Below are 17,972 nucleotides of genomic sequence, written 5' to 3'. Positions count from 1 at the left end.
GCAAGTAACGCAAGTAATTCTTTACTTACTCACATTTCCAATAAAAGCGTAAAGAAACAGACAAAAAATATAAAGGACAAGAGAAATACAAATAGCAACAGCTTCAAAACAAAAGGATTTAGTAACAGAAAGTCTCCACAGTGTCCATCAAAATTTAAGATTATCCAAACCGTGCAAATATTCAACGCAAACCAATGCCATACACTGAACTATTAATACCTGTCCCTTGAAGTTGCAAACTAGAAGCCACCCACATAAATGTATGATCACACAAACCAACTAATTTGCTCAAGGTTTAGGTTAAAGCAACATTTAATATCTTTTACAAGACGGAATTTGTGACAAGTTCAAAAGGAAAACTTGCTTTGTTTTAATGCAGCTGTGCTCAGATGTCTGTGATTTCCCAGGAAACCATCTGGGTTTAGCCAATTAGAAAAATGCATTTTAAAGCAGTGTCACACTGGCTGCCTGAAGGTACCCTTGGAGATACTGGAGCGCTTCTGCATTCAGGCTGGTGCTCACCATTGATGGAACCTACAAGAGATGGGAAACACACACTGGCTGTTGGAGATCTTGGTGCACCAATACAAACCCCATCTTCTACGGGAAAGCTGCCATAGGCCTGGGAAGAGCAGCCAATCATTAATCACCATCCAAAGATTCTCCAGAAACTCAACTGCTTTAATGCCTTCAAAAATAGGTCTAAAGAATAGATCCATAAGGAATTACTATTATTAGGTGTGATAGTGGTATTGTGGTTAATTAAAAAGTCCTTACTGGTTAATGATGGAGAATGAGGTACTTACAGGTGAAATGATATGATGTCTAAGACTTGCTCAATACAGAGAATAAAAGGAGAAACAAACGAAACGAAATTGGCAAGATACTGGTAATTACTGAAGCTGGGTACATGCAGGCTTCATTATGCTCTTTCTATGTATGAAAGTCTCCGTAATAATACAATGAAAAAAATATATACATATATATATATACACCCCCTACACACACGTTTTTCAAAAAACAGGACCTCGCTCTGTTGCTCAGGCTGGATTGCAGTGGCACCATAATAGCTTACTGCAGCCCTGGCTTCCCAAAGCACTAGGACTACAGGCATAAATCAGTGTGTCTGGCTTGAAAAATATATATTTTATCAGGTAACATGTAAGAACTCTATAATAAGTGCTGACAAAATGCAACTATATAGCCATTATTAGGTTTATGCCGTGATCTATTAATTTCTGAGTATGCTGCAATTAAAAAAAAAATAACTGTGGCCAGGCTCACACTTGTAATCCCAGCACTTTGGGAGGCTGAGGGAGAAGGATGGCTTGAGCCCAGGAGTTTGAGACCAACCTGGACAACATAGGGAGACCCTGTCTCCATAAAAAAATAAAAAATTAGCTGGGTATAGTAGGTCCTAGCTACTTGGAAGGCTGAGAGGCAGGAGGATCACTTGAACCTGGGAGGTTGAGGCTGCAGTGAGCCATAATTGTACCACTGCATTCCAGGCTGGATAAGAGTGAGACCCTGTCTCAAAATAAATAAATAAATAAATAAATAAATAAATAAATAAATAAATAAATATCAAAATAAAAGTGAAAAAATGCTATCACATTTTAATAACAGATGGATTACTTCGATTTGGGAAATAAACACATTTCTATTAAAGGGATTTTTCCTCCTCTGTTCTCACTCCTAAATCCATTCACTTAAAATATATTTGTAGTACATAATACAAGAAAAAAAGGGCTCAGTGTTTTTAATTAAAGAAAATAAGCTTGCTGTAACTCAATAAGATTTAGTTTTATTATGCCCACCAATGAAAACAGACACCAGAACAACTACTATCCTTTTGCCCTCCCATTAAAGTCTCCATTTATCACAGAGTTCTTTGACAACACACTTACCCTTCCTGGACAGGCAGTAGACAACTTGTGAAGTGACTGTGCCAGGTGAATTTTGGGGTTGTTCACCATTTGACCTACAGGATCATGCTCTTTTTTCCCAGCAAATGCCAACTGTGAGAAGGCAGTCTGATATCCTGGTGTATCTTCTATGTCAATAAAATGTTCCTCATCAGGAATGGTATCATCTTCGGGTAACTCAAAAAGGCCAATCAAAGACTGTAATAATGGAGTCCTGGATTGGAAGAAAGCAAGAGATAAAAAGGTCAAGAAAATACCCTGAAGACTTAAAAGCAGCAATTGCTCAGAGACACAAAATTACAGACTCATAGTCTCAAGAATAAAAAGGGACCTTTGAAATTAAGATGGTTCTTTTCTTAGCTTATTCAGTTCTTCCCCTTAAAGGTAAGTCAGTTTAGTTGGGCTTCTGTCATAAAACTGTCTTAGAGATAACCTAGATCAGACTCCTAAAGGGGTCCACAAATCCCCCTGAAAAAGAAGCAGGAAAAAAGATCATTCTAGGCCCAGAAGGATCCAGAAATCATGTCTTGGATCTGATGGTAGCTTGTGGATAAGCTGAGATCAGACCAAAATTCTCTTGTCCCCCAAGAGACTAAGCTTTGTTAATTTTGCAGTCATATGGGAAGGAAGCTATAACTTACAAAAACATTAAAACGAAGTTCTTACCACAGCTTGGTATACTCAGTGTCCATCATCGGGGGACATTCTGTTAGTAATTTGGTTATGCCAACCGCACAGATCTTTTTCTCTACGTTTCCAGATACTTTCTGAATTTCAGGAATAATAATTTTTTCCAGAACCATTCCAAACATTCTATTAAAGCAAAATAAATCCACTCAATATTAGACCATCACTATAATGAAATAGTAAAATGCTTAGATGTTATTTACACTCAGTTACTTCTTACGAATATAATAAATTACTAAATAACAAGACTGCTGTTTTTTGATCAGCTGAAGAGGCTGAAAGTCAAAACATAAAAAAAATCCCATCACACCTCTACCCTGAAGCCAAATGCCATAATCTTTTCTTTGTTTTTGAGACGGAGTCTCGCTCCTGTTGCCCAGGCTAGAGTGGAATGGTACGATCTCAGCTCACTACAATCTCCACCTTTGGGGTTCAAGCAATTTGCCTGCCTCAGCCCCCTAAGTAGTTGGGATTACAGGTGCCCACCACCACGCCCGGCGGATTTTTTGTATTTTTAGTAGAGATGGGGTTTCACCATGTTGGCCAGGCTGATCTCGAACTCCTGACCTCAAGTGATCCACCTGCCTCAGCCTCCCAAAGTGCTGGGATTACAGGCGTGAGTCACCATTCCTAGACCTCTCTGCTTTTTTCTTTAAAAATTACACGTGTCCAGTCTCAAAAAAAAAAAAAAAAAAAAAAGGCAGAGAGGAGCAAGGAGTGAAAAAAGAATCACCCATCATCGCACCACCCAGAAACAACTAGTTTTAACATTTTTGGGTTCGATTCTCACCCATGAGTGAGAACATGTGGTGTTTTCTGCTGTTAGTTTGAATAAGGAAGGCTCCTGGAGACAACACTGACCATTTAACATAATACAGAACACTGGCTGTGGAAAATGCCAGCGTGTAGAGGGTCCTCTAACTAGAGGATTAGAAAAATGATTTCAGGATATTTTTTCTTTTTTTGCGATGGGGTCTCACTATATTGCCCAGGCTGGTCTCAAACTCCTGAGCTAAATCCTCCTCAGCCTCCCAGAGTGCTGGGATTACGAGTGTGAGCCACCACGCTGGGCCAGGATTACTTTTTCTTTACACCCAATACCTAAGAATATTTTGAAAACCACAGATACTATCTCCATACCAAGAATCACAACATCATCTATAAGACAGAGATACTGATTTGTACTAAAAAAAAGTCAAAACATTTTCTTCCTTTAAAAAATAATAAAAACAAACTTACTTTGGTTGTATACCATCAAATATTTCTTGTAGTGCTAGTGCCCCATATTTTATGCAATACAAATTAATAAAGACTAAAAAACCTGTTGAAAGAAGATGCAGAATATCAACACAGAGAACTCACACACTAAAGTGGTAATTGAGAAGTCTGCAAAATAAACCTATGCATAATCATTAACATCCAAAGGCTGTGGCGTCAATACTTGCCTTCTAATAAATAGAAAACTTGCCTTTCTATCATAGACCTTTACATGCCATCTCTCTTTGATTTATATTTCCTTATATTATTCTCTCTATTGAAAAAATGTTTTGGTATCCAACCATAAACCAACCTCTGGAACACAATATGACTGACACTAACTTAATGTTTGGAGAACACAAACATCTTAAACTATTCTTTTTTCTTGTGAGAAGGTTTCACTCTGTCACCTAGGCTGGGTGCAACAGCGTGATCACAGCTCACGCAGCCTTAACTTCCCAGACTCAAGTGATCCTCCCACCTCTGCCGCCTGAGTAGCTGTGACTACAGGCGCACACCACCATGCTTGGCTATTTTGCAGAGACAGGGTCTTACCATGTTGCCCAGGCTGGTCTTTAACTCCTGGGCTCAAGGAATACTCCCACTTTCACCTCCCAAAGTACTGGGATTACAGATGAGAGCCACCGCCACCGCACCAGGCCCTTAAAATATTTTCTTTTTTTTTTTGAAACAGGGTCTCACTCTATCACCTAGGATGGAGTGCAGTGGGTGTGATCTTGGCTCACTGCAGCCTCAACCTCGGGGACTCAAGTGATCCTCCCACCTCAGCCTCCCAAGCAGCTGGGACTACAGGCACATGCCACCATGCCTGGCTAATTTTTTTGCACTTTTCGTAGGGACAGGGTTTCGCCATGTTGCCCAGGCTGGTCTTGAACTCCTGACCTCAGGTGATCCGCCGCACTTGGCCACCCAAAGTGCTGCGATTACAGGCGTGAACCTCCACACGTGGCCAAGTATTTTTTGCATAAAGTTTAAAACGGATAAAAAGTTTATCTGCAACCATAAAGTCTAAGAGTTTTAGCTACTTTCTTTCATTACTTCTGCAGAACATCCAGATGATTTTACTTACTCTTGATAAACTTGGTTGTTTTGGAATTCTGAAGTCTCTGGAATAGCAGAATGAAGATTTGTTTCCTATATTGGTCAACTGATTCACTAAAGAATTTAAAAAAATCAACAATATAAATTCAGCACTTTTATGAGCACCTAACAAAATTTCTGAATAAATGCACAAAGTAGTCATACTCACGGAGGCATGTGCTCTATTATACTGTTTAGCAGATAAAAACCTTGGTGGTCATTTGCTTTGGATGCAATCAGCTTCTGAAAGACACCTAGTAACCCAGGCTGTAAGAAATCAGATCCAAGAGCAAACGGTTAACAAACAGGAATAATTATTCAAAAAGTTAAACATGATATGTGTCTTAAAACAAGTTCATACTGTAATAATCTAATTATCCTTTTCTCTTTAATTATTTCTGGAACATATGGGGAAAAATTCCTCCCACATAGCTATTGAAGTAAATTTTTTTTTTTTTTTGAGATGGAGTTTCACTCTTGTTGCCCAGGCTGGAGTGCAATGGGGTGATCTTGGCTCGCTGCCTCTGCTTCCCAGGTTCAAATGATTCTCCTGCCTTAGCCTCCCAAGTACCTAGGGTTACAGGCATGCGCCACCACACCCAGCTAATTTTTATTTTTAGTAGAGACAGGGTTTCACCATGTTGGCCAGGCTGGTCTTGAACTCCTGACCTCAGGTGATCTGCCCACCTCAGTCTCCCAAAGTGCTGAGATTACAGATGTGAGCCAGCACGCCTGACCAAAGTTAAGTTCTTAAAATCAACCTGTTTGGCTCTGTTTTTACAATTTTCCATCATGGCTATAAATAAGTAAAGGATATAGAATTCTAATAAAACATACCATAACATTTCCTAGTAATTATTTCCCTTATTATTATCATTTTTTTAAGAGACAGGGTCTAGCTCTGTTGCCCAAGATGGAGTGCAATGGTGAGATCATGGCTCACTGCAGCCTCAAACTCCTGAGCTCAAGCAACCCTCTCACCTTAGCCTTCCAAGTAGATGGGACCACAGGCATGCTCCACTGTGTCCAGCTAATTAAAAAGCTTTTTTTTTCTTTGTAGAGATAGGTCTCACCATGTTGCTCAGGCTGGTCTTAAACTCTTTGGCTCAAGGGATCCTTCCACTAGAGGCTCTCAAAGTGGTGGGCTTGAGCCACTGCCCCCAGCCTTAAATTTATTTTAAATAAAAAAATTCCAAACATCTGCCATCCCCAGTTTCTCCAAGCTACTTTATAAAATTACAGTTATATCAAAACCTGACTGACTCACAATTTTGTCAGCTGCAGCACTTGCTATTGTGTTTGAACCACGTTCTAAGAATGCTTGGAGAAGCCTCACTAGAGCAGGAATATTTCCTGTTCTTTCCCAAAGCACTGGCTGAAGGAGATGAGGAAATAAGGCCATATAGGAAGACGGGATGTCATTTTTGTGTGTTTCCAGAAGCAAAGACATCACTTGAAAGACGTATGGAATAAATTCTGTTGATAAAATAAAAACAGAGCTGTGAGCTTCAGAAGGAATGGCTGACACAAAAGGCCCACATCGCTTAGGCAGGCTGCATTTTATAGCAATGTTAATTTCATTCCATTACAAAGAAAATAATTTTCGTTAACTTACCTTGCACATCATTTTGTAAGATTTCAGTAAACACCAAAAACAAAGCCTCCTCAAAATTTACAACAGCAGCAGGGTTAGCTTTGCAAGTTATTCTTATGGATAAACATATTGCTTCAAACATGTAGTGATTAAAGTGAGGTTTGCTTGGGTTCTGAAATTAAAAAAAAAAAAAAGCCAATTATGCTAATAATCCACACTTAACCTTTATAAAACACATTTAAAATAGAGGCCATCTTATTTTTTAAAAATCAAAATTAAGAAAAAAACACCAATTACAACAATCTAGTACTTGTTCATTTGAATTTTTTTTAATGGCCCAAAGTCCACTATGAAAAAAATACTTCAGAGTTAACAGAGTTGCTTATACAAACCTCAGCTCCCAGAGCTGTAAGTAACTTGTCTTAAACCCATGTGCCCTTGCAGAGAAGAAATACTAAGTTCTAGTAATGCCACCAGCCTTAACTTCTGTGGGCCGCAATGTCTATGTCTACTGAGTGATGATCCCCCAAATGAGTAGTTTTTTTATGTTCTTTTTAAGCAACAAAACCCCATTTTTCTTTAAACAAGCTCTTCGAAGGCTATTAGCATACAAATCTGACTCGATCAGAACATGAGATTGTATACATATGGGAGGTGGAGACTTGGGTTCCCTTCCCCCTCCATCCCTCAAGGCCCTATAATCCAAAGACCCTTACTCAGTTGAACAATAATCACTCTGTTCTCCAAAATCCCTCCAACACTTCCTATGAATTGATCTAATTCTCATAAGATCAAGAATAGCATCTAAAAAGGAATTGTCAGCCTTAAACTGATTTTTTATTTTCTAAAACAGTGTTAATAAACATGAATCTAAGTATCTGTAAAATTTTGATCAAAGAGTAAACTTTCCTTTTGAGAAATAAGAGTAAGGAAGAAAACACAAAGGAATTTTAATCATCATTTCATGGAAGTCCAGATAGCCTCTTTTATATCCATTTAGTGCAAAGCCTACTTAACTCTAAGGTAATTCTGGATCATCTGCACTTTCTTTTTCTACAATAAACATGTTACTTTTGTAATGAGAAAGAAAATGTATTCAAGCTTCTAGCATACACTTAAAGGTGACTGCTATTATGTCTCCAATCTAGCAGCATGCCCACTTTCAGAAAAGTACATTAGCGGCTCGTCAGTAAGAATTCATAGACCTTCTCTAAAGCTTCACGTAGTGCCAAAGAGTTCTGAGGCCCAAACAGTTTGGAGCAAATAAAAAAGGAACCCCACTTTCAAAATTGGCTCTATTACCTTACTAACAGCTAATAGCTTCTGTGTAAGCTGAGTGATGAGAGTAGGGATGTAGGGGATTATGGCTTCTTGTAGGAGAGAAAAACTTCTCATGATAGCTGTAAAATATAAAAACAGCAAAAACAAATAGAGTTTAGTTAAACTTCAGAATAAGAGAGCGACTGGGGGGAAAAAAGCGCACTAATTCATCAACTAAATTTTAAGATGCTTAGACAACCCCGAGATAGCTCTCTACATTTAAAAATAATCTAAATTTCCCTTCCTTTTAAAATTAGGACAGGGGTTGGCAACAAAATTTAGCTGAGAAATAAGTATTTCTAGAAGGCTCAAGGTTTAAAAAATAATGAATTAAAGAGGCTAAGAGGAAGAAACAGTGAGCTGACATGAATGGAGCAGGTGAGTCTGAGAGAACTGTTTGGGGGTCTCTTTCTCTTAGAAATCAGTAGCAGAGGTCATGCTTGGTGGCTCACACCTGTAACCCCAGCACTTTGGGAGGCCAAGGCTGGCGGATCACTTGAGGCCAGAGTTTGAGACCAACCTGGCCAACATGGAGAAACTCATCTCTATTAAAAATAGCAAAATTAACCAGGTATGTGGTGCACGTCTGTAGTCCCAGCCACTTGGGAGGCTGAGGTGTGAGAATCACCTGAACCTGGGAAGTGGAGGTTGCATTGAGCCAAGATCATGCCACTGCACTCCAGCCTGGGAGACAGAGCGAGACTCTCTCTCAAAAAAAAAAAAAAAAAAAAAAAAAGAAAAAAGAAATCAGCATCAGAAAATGTTTAGCCCTAGCCTAAAGGAAACATGATCTCACACTACAGGAAACTGAAAGAGAAAACTGCCTACCCACCTCACTCAAAAAAAAAGGGAGATTAGGAGCCTTAAAAAAATTCTAAAAATACATGTAAAGCCACAGAGTCCAAATTGCAAAAATATTGCTCAAAAGTAAGACCATAAATGGGTTAAAAATAGGAAGCATGGGAGAAAAAGAAATTTGTCAGCTAAAAATGTATGAAAGCTCTTTCCACAAATAACATTTCCAAAATAAATGTTTACTAAGCAGAGCCCCAAATACATGCCAGGTAGAAAGGATAGAAAGCCATCTGCTCTTGCCTCCTGAACTGTGCACATAATGTTTCCTCTTCTACCAGAGCCAAAGACTCATCCATCCTTCAACAGATTGCTACCTATCCCTCACACCTAACATTCGGTTAGGTCACATCTCAGCTTAGACATCACTTCCTAGAGAAAATCTTTCCCTGACCTGGGTTAAAAGGGTTAGAGGATAAATTGGTGCTCCTCCACTAGGCTGGCGCACAATTATTTCATTCACTCATACAGCTGTACAGAGAAGGTATTACATACTGTGTATACTTACATACCCTAAAAACACAGTAATGAAGACCACAAACTAGTTGGCTTCATAGAAATGGACATCAAGGCTGGGCACAGTGGCTCACACCTGAAATCCCAGCACTTTGGGAGGCCGAGGCGGGTGAATCACCTGAGGTTGGGAGCTCGAGACCAGCCTGACCAACATGCAGAAACCCCGTCTCTACTAAAAATCCAAAATTAGCTGGGCATGGTGGCACATGCCTATAATCCCAGCTACTCAGGAGGCTGAAGAAGGCGAATTGCTTGAACCCAGGAGGGTGAGGCTGCAGTGAGCTGAGATTGCGCCATTGCACTCCAGCCTGGGCAACAAGAGTGAAACTCTATCTCAAAAAAAAAAAAAAAAAAAAAAAGACATTAAACAGCAGTAATTACACATCATTGTTGGGGGAAGGACAGTGTTGGAAACATACACCCAGACACACACATCCACTCTCTAGGATTTCTGATCCAGACTGGAAGGATCAGGGAGTTTCTCTGAAAAGTGCTTCCTATGACCCAATGTGGTAGGCTTTTGGGATGCAACAGTGAAAAACAGTGAGACTGTCTCTCAATTCAGAGCTGGCACCAGGACACCCAACTAATGTAGTGCCTGGTGGATGGATACACCGGCCTCTGGATGCATACAGCTGCCTGTGTCCTTGGCAGTATGTAAGAAGACGATTTGTATAGAGTCTACCACAGGCACCCACATTTCGCCCCTATCAAGATGAACATGCAGTTAATAAATGTTGCATGATCTCTTCTTTGCCTTAAAGAAACTCAGTCTAGGGAAGAAAAAAAGGGCTTTGCTACATTTTCTGTAACGAGAGGTTCCATATCAAATTAAGATTACTGTTGGCCAGGTGCAGTGGCCTCTAATCCCAGCACTTTGGGAGGCTGAGGCAGGCAGATATTTGAGATCAGGAGTTTGAGACCAGCCTGGCCAATATGGCAAAACCCTCTCTCTATTAAAAATACAAAAATTAGCCAGGCATGGTAGGGCGCGCCTGTAATCCCAGTTACTCAGCAGGGTGAGGCAGGAGAATCACTTGAACCCAGAAGGGAGAGGTGGCAGTGAGCTGAGATCAAGCCATTGCACTCCAGCCTGGGCAATGGAGCAAGACTCTGTCTCAAAAAAAAAAAAAAAAAAAAAAAAAATTACTGTCAACAGTAAACAAGATAACGTTTTTCATTTTGAAATACCTAAACTAACTTACTCCTTGGTAAACATTATCTGGTTCATAGACTGTATAACCTGAAGTATAACTCAGGTTATACTTACCCTTACAATCTGAGATTAGATACCTGTAGTCTGCACACCAGGGAAACAGCCTACCTTTCATAATATATTCATTTTCTGAAGAGCCAGGAAGTGTGAGAGCTTTGAAAAGGTTTGTTAGCAGAATCTCAACAAACGGTGCGATTTCTGCAGCTGTAAAGCTATAGATGAAAAAACAGCTTTCAGTCACTACCAAGTCTTGAGCTTGTCACTGCGGATTACCCTTGGCAACCACTATGTCACCCTTCTCAGCATAAAACTGAGCCATCTCCCACCACTGACAATTGATAGATAGTTTAGGAAAATAATTTTTTTATATGGGCTCATGTTAAGCTCCTAAGAAGGCACATCGAGAACCAAACACAACTGAACCAAAAAGCCAGCTAAACCCAACAACATCTAAAGTTGCAACAGTTGTCCCTGGTTTGTATCTATTACCACTGAGAACAGAACTCAGAATCTCAGGGGTCTCCATCATTTATTTATTTATTTTTTTTTGGAGGTGGAGCAAGATTCAGAACTATTTTCTGTATAAATTCTGGGTCTGAAGATAGGTACTGGCTTGACTCACCTCAAAGGATGTCCTTTCTACTCTTAATTGGCCACTGAGAGTATCTGTACTTCAAGTTCTTAATGAAGGAAAGAACCTAGAACTGTTTTCCATCTCTTACCCAAAGCTTAATTTCAAGAAATAATACTGTTGAATAGTGGCCTGAAAGACAGGCAGACCATCCATTCCTCTCTATTTCATCCTTAGTTTAGGCCAGAAGAGCTATTTTCTTGGCCCCTAGTGAATTACTTTCATTTGGTTAGGTCATATCTCAGAAATAAGTGACATTATGCAAATAGCCACATGAAAATAACTGTTACATGATGTTGCTGAGAACACCACTACTACTATTGTACAGTATCCTCTGCTTTAATTTTAATCTCATAGACACTGTGAAAATTTTAACTCCCCAAGTTTCCCTCTTTGCCTTGGCTGCTAAGAGACTCCAAATAAAATCTGGAATTTCTTTAACTACTATATAGGATCCTTTGACACACATTTCTGTTTGTTAACTTTATTCCAGTTACTTTCCTCGGCTCCAGTTTATTTAATTGTATTGTCATAATGCAGCTATTTTGGTAAGCAGCCTCAAATCCTTTTAGAATGAGAGAGTATAAATGAATAAAAAGCAGACATTTGTTTTCCTGCTAGTGAAATTATGAAAACATTCAGAGATATCTTTGACCAGCACAGTACAGCCCCTATCCCAGGCTAAAAAACTTTAGAATAAAATACTCACAGAGTGGCATTGTTAGGCCCTCGCATAGTAAAGAGTCGTTCAAGAGCATGAGCTGCATAAGTATGAACAACAATACTTTCAGCTTGAAGATGATTAATCAAGAGAGGAATCGAGACTAAAAGATGCTCTTTTGGCACCTAAAAAACACAATAATATACATGCTCTAAATGCAATGATTCCATATTTGGGAAAAAGACAATTGGAAGAGGAGGGCTTGTTGATTTAAACAATTTGCTATTTTTAAGCTCTAATAGATGATGCTGCCCAGAAATCAAAACTTTTACTTGCACATAATGGTTCAATTTCCACTTTCTAAATTCTCCTTTTCAGAGCACAAAACTATGAGGATAACATCTTGTAGAAAAATCAACATACCACAGAATAATATCACAGAGAAGCAGACTAAGATTTCACCAAACTTAAGAATTATCACTAGCAGATATTTCTGAAAAAGTTATTTAACCTTTTTGTGTCTCTTTTGTTCTCTCCCCACCCCCAAAAAGCAACAAATATAAGAACAATCTTCATTAAAAACCTCTAAATTTGAAATATTCGTTAGTCTAAACTAGAAAAGCCTGCTGGGTATCATGGTTCATTCCTGTCTGTAATCCCAATACTTTGGGAAACTAAGGTAGAACAATCGCTTAAGCCCAGGAGCTCAAGATCAGCCTGGGAAGATAGCGAGACCCCATCTCTATTTTTAAAAATAAATAAATAAAAAATTAGCTGGGCATGGTAGTGAATTCCTGTAGTCCCAACTACTTGAGAGGCTGACGTAGGTGGATCATTTTAATTACTAAATGAATAACTCAAAAACGATGTTAAGCACAAACAGTCATGATGTAACAGGGTATCGTGGAGCGTGCCCGTAATCCCATCAACTAGGGAGGCTAAGGCAGGAGGATCGCTTGAGTCCAGAATTTCCTGGCTGAGGTAAGCTATGATCGCACCACTGCACTCCAGCCTGGGTAACAGAGCAAGACCCCATTCTCAAAATAAACCAGAAAAGTCTGGGCGCGGTGGCTCACACCTGTAATCCCAACACTTTGGGAGGCCAAGGGGGGTGTATCACGAGGTCAGGAGATCAAGAACATCCTGATTAACATGGTGAAACTCCGTCTCTACTAAAAAATACAAAAAAAAATTAGCCGGGCATGGTAGCAGTCGCCTGTAGTCCTAGCTACTCAGGAGGCTGAGGCAGGAGAATGGTGTGAACCTGGGAGGCGGAGCTTGCAGTGAGCTGAGATCATGCCACTGCACTCCAGCCTGAGCAACAGAGCGAAGACTCTGTCTTTAAAAAAAAAAAAAAAAAAAATGAAACCCACGGTATGATGTCATTTATATAAACAAAAATTTAAAACCTAGGCCAGGCGTGGTGAATCATGACTGTAATCCCAGCACTTTGGGAGGCCGAGGCGGGTGGATCACCTGAGGTCAGGAGTTCGAGACTAGCCTGGCCAAGATAGCGAAACCCTGTCTCTATCAAAAATTGGTGAGCACCTGCAGTTCCAGCTACTTGGAAGGCTAAGGCAGGAGAATGGCTTGAACCTTGGCAAGAGAGCACAACTCCATCTAAAAACAAAAAAAATTAAAACCTACAGAATACTAAATAATTTTTGCAGAAACATAAACACGTAGTGAAAGTATAAGAAAAGCACTTACATGGGTGTGAAATACACTGAATTCATGACAGTAATTACCTACAGAGAGAAAGGGACTGACTGGGCAGGGAGCACCTGGAGTACCTCCACTGTATATGTATGTATAAATAAATACGGCCTGGAGTTTTAAGATTTGTGAGGATTATTTCAGTAATCATCATTTGTTTTACTCCTGCTTGTGTGTTTAAAATATTTTGCAAGATTGCACCACTGTTACTGGGCAAAGACATCAAAGGAATAAGATGACTGCACATTTTGATTTTTTTCTCAGTACAATTAAAGTGACCTAGGCGTTAAGAATCAGAAGAAAGGGCCGGGCGCGGTGGCTCAAGCCTGTAATCCCAGCACTTTGGGAGGCCGAGAAGGGCGGATCACGAGGTCAGGAGATCAAGACCATCCTGGCTAACATGGTGAAACCCCGTCACTACTAAAAAATACAAAAAACTAGCCGGGCGAGGTGGCGGGCGCCTGTAGTCCCAGCTACTCGGGAGGCTGAGGCAGGAGAATGGCATAAACCCGGGAGGCGGAGCTTGCAGTGAGCTGAGATCCGGCCACTGCACTCCAGCCCGGGCGACAGAGCGAGACTCTGTCTCAAAAAAAAAAAAAAGAATCAGAAGAAAAACTACACGTTCTCTAAAAATTAAGACCAACAATCAGATAGAAAAATGAGCAAAAGAATATGAATTCACAGTTCACAGAAAAGAAATGAAAATGGACCCTTCAAACGGAAAGGTGCTTAATGGAACTAAAAATAAGACAAATATAAATTAAAACTGCAATGAGATACCATTTAAGATTGGCAAAATTCAAACACACTCTAACTGGGGAAGCAGATATTCTCTATTGTTTTTCTCAATTAATTTTTTAAAAGTAATGCAATATAGCTGGGCGTGGTGGCACATGCCTGGGTTCCAGCTACTCGGGAGGCTGAAGTGGAAGGACTGCTTGAGCCCAGGAGTTCAAGGCTGCAGTGAGCTGTGGTCATGTCACTGCACTCCAGCCTGGGCGACAGAATGAGACTGTGTTTCAAAAAATAAAGAAATGGGCCGGGCGTGGGTAGCTCATGCCTATAATCCCAGCACTTTCGGAGGCCGAGGCGGCGGTGGATCACCTGAGGTCAGGAGTTTGAGTACAGCCTGGCCAACATGGTGAAACCCCGTCTCTTCTAACAATACAAAAATTAGCTGGGCATGGTGGCAGGAACCTGTAATCCCAGCTACTCAGGAGGCTGAGGCAGGAGAATCGCGTGAACTGGGAGGCGGAGGCTGCAGTGAGCCGAGATCATACCACTGCACTCTAGCTTGGGCAACAGAGCAAGACTACCTCTCGGGAAAAAAAAAAAGAAGAAAGAAGAAAGAAAAATAAAGAAGAGAAAAAAGAAGGAAAGAATAAACTAAGTAAAAAATATAAAAAATTAGCCAGGTGGTGTGGCACACACCTATAGTCTTGGCTACTCAGGGAGGCTTAGGCAAAAGCATCGCTTGAACCTACAAGTTCAAGGCTGCAGTGAGCTATGATCGTAGTAGTGCACTCTAGACTGGGCGACAGTGAGACCTTGTCTCAAAAATAAATGAATAAAGCCGGGCACGGTGGCTAACGCCTGTAATTCTAGCAGTTTGGGGGCTGAGGCAGGCGAATTGCTTGAGATCAGGAGTTCGAGACCAGCCTGACCAACATGGAGAAACCCTGTCTCTACTAAAAATATAAAATTAGCCGGGCGTGGTGGCGGACGCCTGTAATCCCAGCTCTCGGAGGCTGAGGCAAGAGAACTGCTTGAACCCAGGAGGCGGATGTTGCAGTGAGCCGAGATCGTGCCACTGCACTCCAGCCTGGGCAACGAGAGTGAAACTCTGTTTCCAAAAAAAAAAAAAAAGAATAAAACAAAACAAAAAAAAATGGCAAAATTTCTATTATGTAAAGTATATCTCAATTTTTAAAATGCTACTTAAAAAATGTTGACAATGTAACGTTCTTCATCTGAATCCACTGATCACTCTTAACATCATTAGAAATGGATAACCAAGGGCCAGGTGTGTTGCCGGATGCCTGTAGTCCCAGCTACTTGGGAGGCTGAGGCAGAAGAATGGCGTGAACCCAAGAGGTGGAGCTTTCAGTGAGCCAAAATGAAAAAAAAAAAAAAAAAAGACAACCAGATATTGTGTATATCCTGATAAAATGAAACAGAAAGTATACCTATGATGCTTTCCTGTGTCACCCCCGACCAAGGAATCTAAGTCTAATCAAGTCCCCAGATTTACCGATATAGAAAATATGGGGACTAGAGGGACAACATAAACTACAGGAGACCCTCGAACAACACAGGTTTGACTCTTGCTCTGTTGTCCAGGCTGGAGTGCAATGGCACGATCTTGGCTCACTGCAACCTCCGCCTCCTAGGTTCAAGTGATTCTCATGCCTCAGCCTTCCAAGTAGCTAGGATTGAAGGCGTGTGCCATCACACACAGCTAATTTTTGCATTTTTAGTAGAGATGGGGTTTTGTCATGTTGGCTAAAGTGGTATCAAACTCCTGACCTCAAATGATCTGTCTGCCTCAGCCTCTCAAAGTGCTGGGATTACGGGCACAAGCCGCTGTGCCTGGCTGGATTTGTTTTAGACCAAATGCAAATAGAAAACACGATATTCCCGGGATGCAAAATCTGTATATGGGAGGCTGGCTTTTCATATATGAGGATTCTGCAGGGCCAAATGTGGGACGTAAATATGCATGGACTTTGGGATATTCAGGGGTCCTGGAACCAATACCCCTTGCATACTGAGGGATGACTATATACCATTAGGATGCAATCAGCCAAAAGTAAAATGCGAGAAACTCTCTAAGATAAATGAGTGTTTTCTCCAACAACAAGCATAAGAAAGAGTAGAGGCCAGGTGCAGTGGCTCACGGCTGTAATCCTAGCACTTTGGGAGGCCAAGGCTGGTGGATCACCTGAGGTCAGGAGTTTGAGACCGGCCTGGCCAACATGGGGAAACCCCATCTCTACTAAAAATACAAAAAATTAGCCAGGCGTGGTGACAGACGCCTGTAATCCCAGCTACTAGGGAGGCTGAGGCAGGAGAATTGCTTGAACCCGGAAGGCAGAGGTTACAGTGAGCTGAGATCACACCACTGCATTCCAGCTTGGGTGACAGAACGAGATCCATCTCAAAAAATAAATAAATAAATAAATAAATAAATAAATAAATAAATAAATAAATAAAAAAGGAAAGGAAGGCAGTTGGGTGCAGTGGCTCATGCCTGTAATTCCAGCACTTTGGGAGGCCGAGGTGGGCAGATCGCCTGAGGTCAGGAGTTTGAGACCAGCCTGGCCAACATGGGGAAACCCTGTCTCTACTAAAAATACAAAAGATTAGCCAGGTGTGGTGGCAGGTGTCTGTAATCCCAGCTATTCGGGAAGCTGAGACAGGAGAATCATGTGAACTCAGGAGGTAGAGGTTGCAGTGAGCCAAGATGGTGCCACTGCACTCCAGCCTGGGTGACAGAATGAGACTCCATCTCAAACAAAAAGCGGGAGAGAAGGACCTCTCTGTTGTAAATTAAGAGACTTAAGACACAATCAACTGTAAGCAATGTGTGGACACTATCTAGATCCCAATTCTATTACTGTAATTGCAAAAAGACATCTGAGGAAAATTAAGCATGGTCTGAAATTCTAAGTTATAAAGAAATCACTGTTAATTTTGTTAGATGTGGATATAAAATGACTGCACAGTAGACAAGAAGGTGGTACATAATAAAACTCTTAAAGAGATTAAGCGGCGTATAAAAATAAAAAGCTACTTACTTGATTTCTAAAAATCATAATATATTTGATACCGTCAGCTTTAAGGACAGGAAATTCATTCACTATTTAAAAAAACAGAAAGCCATAGTTAGGTGGTCAGGATCATTACTTCCAAATTAGTGATATCATCAGAGTTACAAAAAAATGATAAAATGTCAAGTAATTAAAGCACAGTTAATTATATAATGATTTATTGTTAAGCCATTAATTTTGGTAGGATTATAAATAATTTTATTTTTCCTCATGCCTGTTTCATGACAAAGGAACATATATTATATAATTGAGTAAAAATGAGCTGGACCATGCATCGGTGAGCATATACATTCCCAGAAGTGAAGCTATTCTGAATTAGAAACATGTCTCTCTAGCTGGAATTTGCTTTACATTATTCTAGTGGTAGGGAAATAAATGAAAGGAATAGATCACTAAATGTAATAATTCTTGAAGCTAGATGATAGTCACATGGGAGCTCATTACAATATTCTCTTCACCTTTGGGTGTATATACATTTCCCACATTATAAGTTTTTCTTTTTTTTTTTTTAAATAATATATCTGAATCTAGATGAATACACTCATAAACATCAGAAACTATCCTTAATTTTTTTTTTTTGAGACAGAGTCTTGCTCTGTCTCCCAGGCTACAGTGCAGTGGCACAATCTCGGCTCACTGCAACCCCCACCTAGCGATTCTCCTGCC

The 17,972-nt window shown here is 40.4% G+C and overlaps 1 protein-coding gene across 1 annotated transcript in view; it reads right to left on the bottom strand.

Moving 5' to 3' along the window:
- The window catches only part of CSE1L (chromosome segregation 1 like), a 48,058-nt gene continuing 30,086 nt past the window's right edge, over positions 1–17,972 (bottom strand). The window contains exons 14-25 of the mRNA XM_010383865.2: positions 17,274–17,335; positions 11,809–11,945; positions 10,577–10,680; positions 7,867–7,964; positions 6,586–6,736; positions 6,238–6,446; positions 5,140–5,237; positions 4,960–5,045; positions 3,852–3,933; positions 2,592–2,738; positions 1,908–2,139; positions 1–534 (exon numbers count right to left, since the gene is read on the bottom strand). Coding sequence (XP_010382167.1) covers positions 445–534; positions 1,908–2,139; positions 2,592–2,738; positions 3,852–3,933; positions 4,960–5,045; positions 5,140–5,237; positions 6,238–6,446; positions 6,586–6,736; positions 7,867–7,964; positions 10,577–10,680; positions 11,809–11,945; positions 17,274–17,335 — 1,496 coding nt within the window. The 3' untranslated portion in view covers positions 1–444. The remainder of the gene's footprint in view (positions 535–1,907; positions 2,140–2,591; positions 2,739–3,851; positions 3,934–4,959; positions 5,046–5,139; positions 5,238–6,237; positions 6,447–6,585; positions 6,737–7,866; positions 7,965–10,576; positions 10,681–11,808; positions 11,946–17,273; positions 17,336–17,972) is intronic.

This window comes from Rhinopithecus roxellana, chromosome 13 (assembly GCF_007565055.1).
Source record: "Rhinopithecus roxellana isolate Shanxi Qingling chromosome 13, ASM756505v1, whole genome shotgun sequence".
Lineage (NCBI taxonomy): Eukaryota > Metazoa > Chordata > Mammalia > Primates > Cercopithecidae > Rhinopithecus > Rhinopithecus roxellana.
This window is presented reverse-complemented; position numbering and strand designations above follow the sequence as displayed.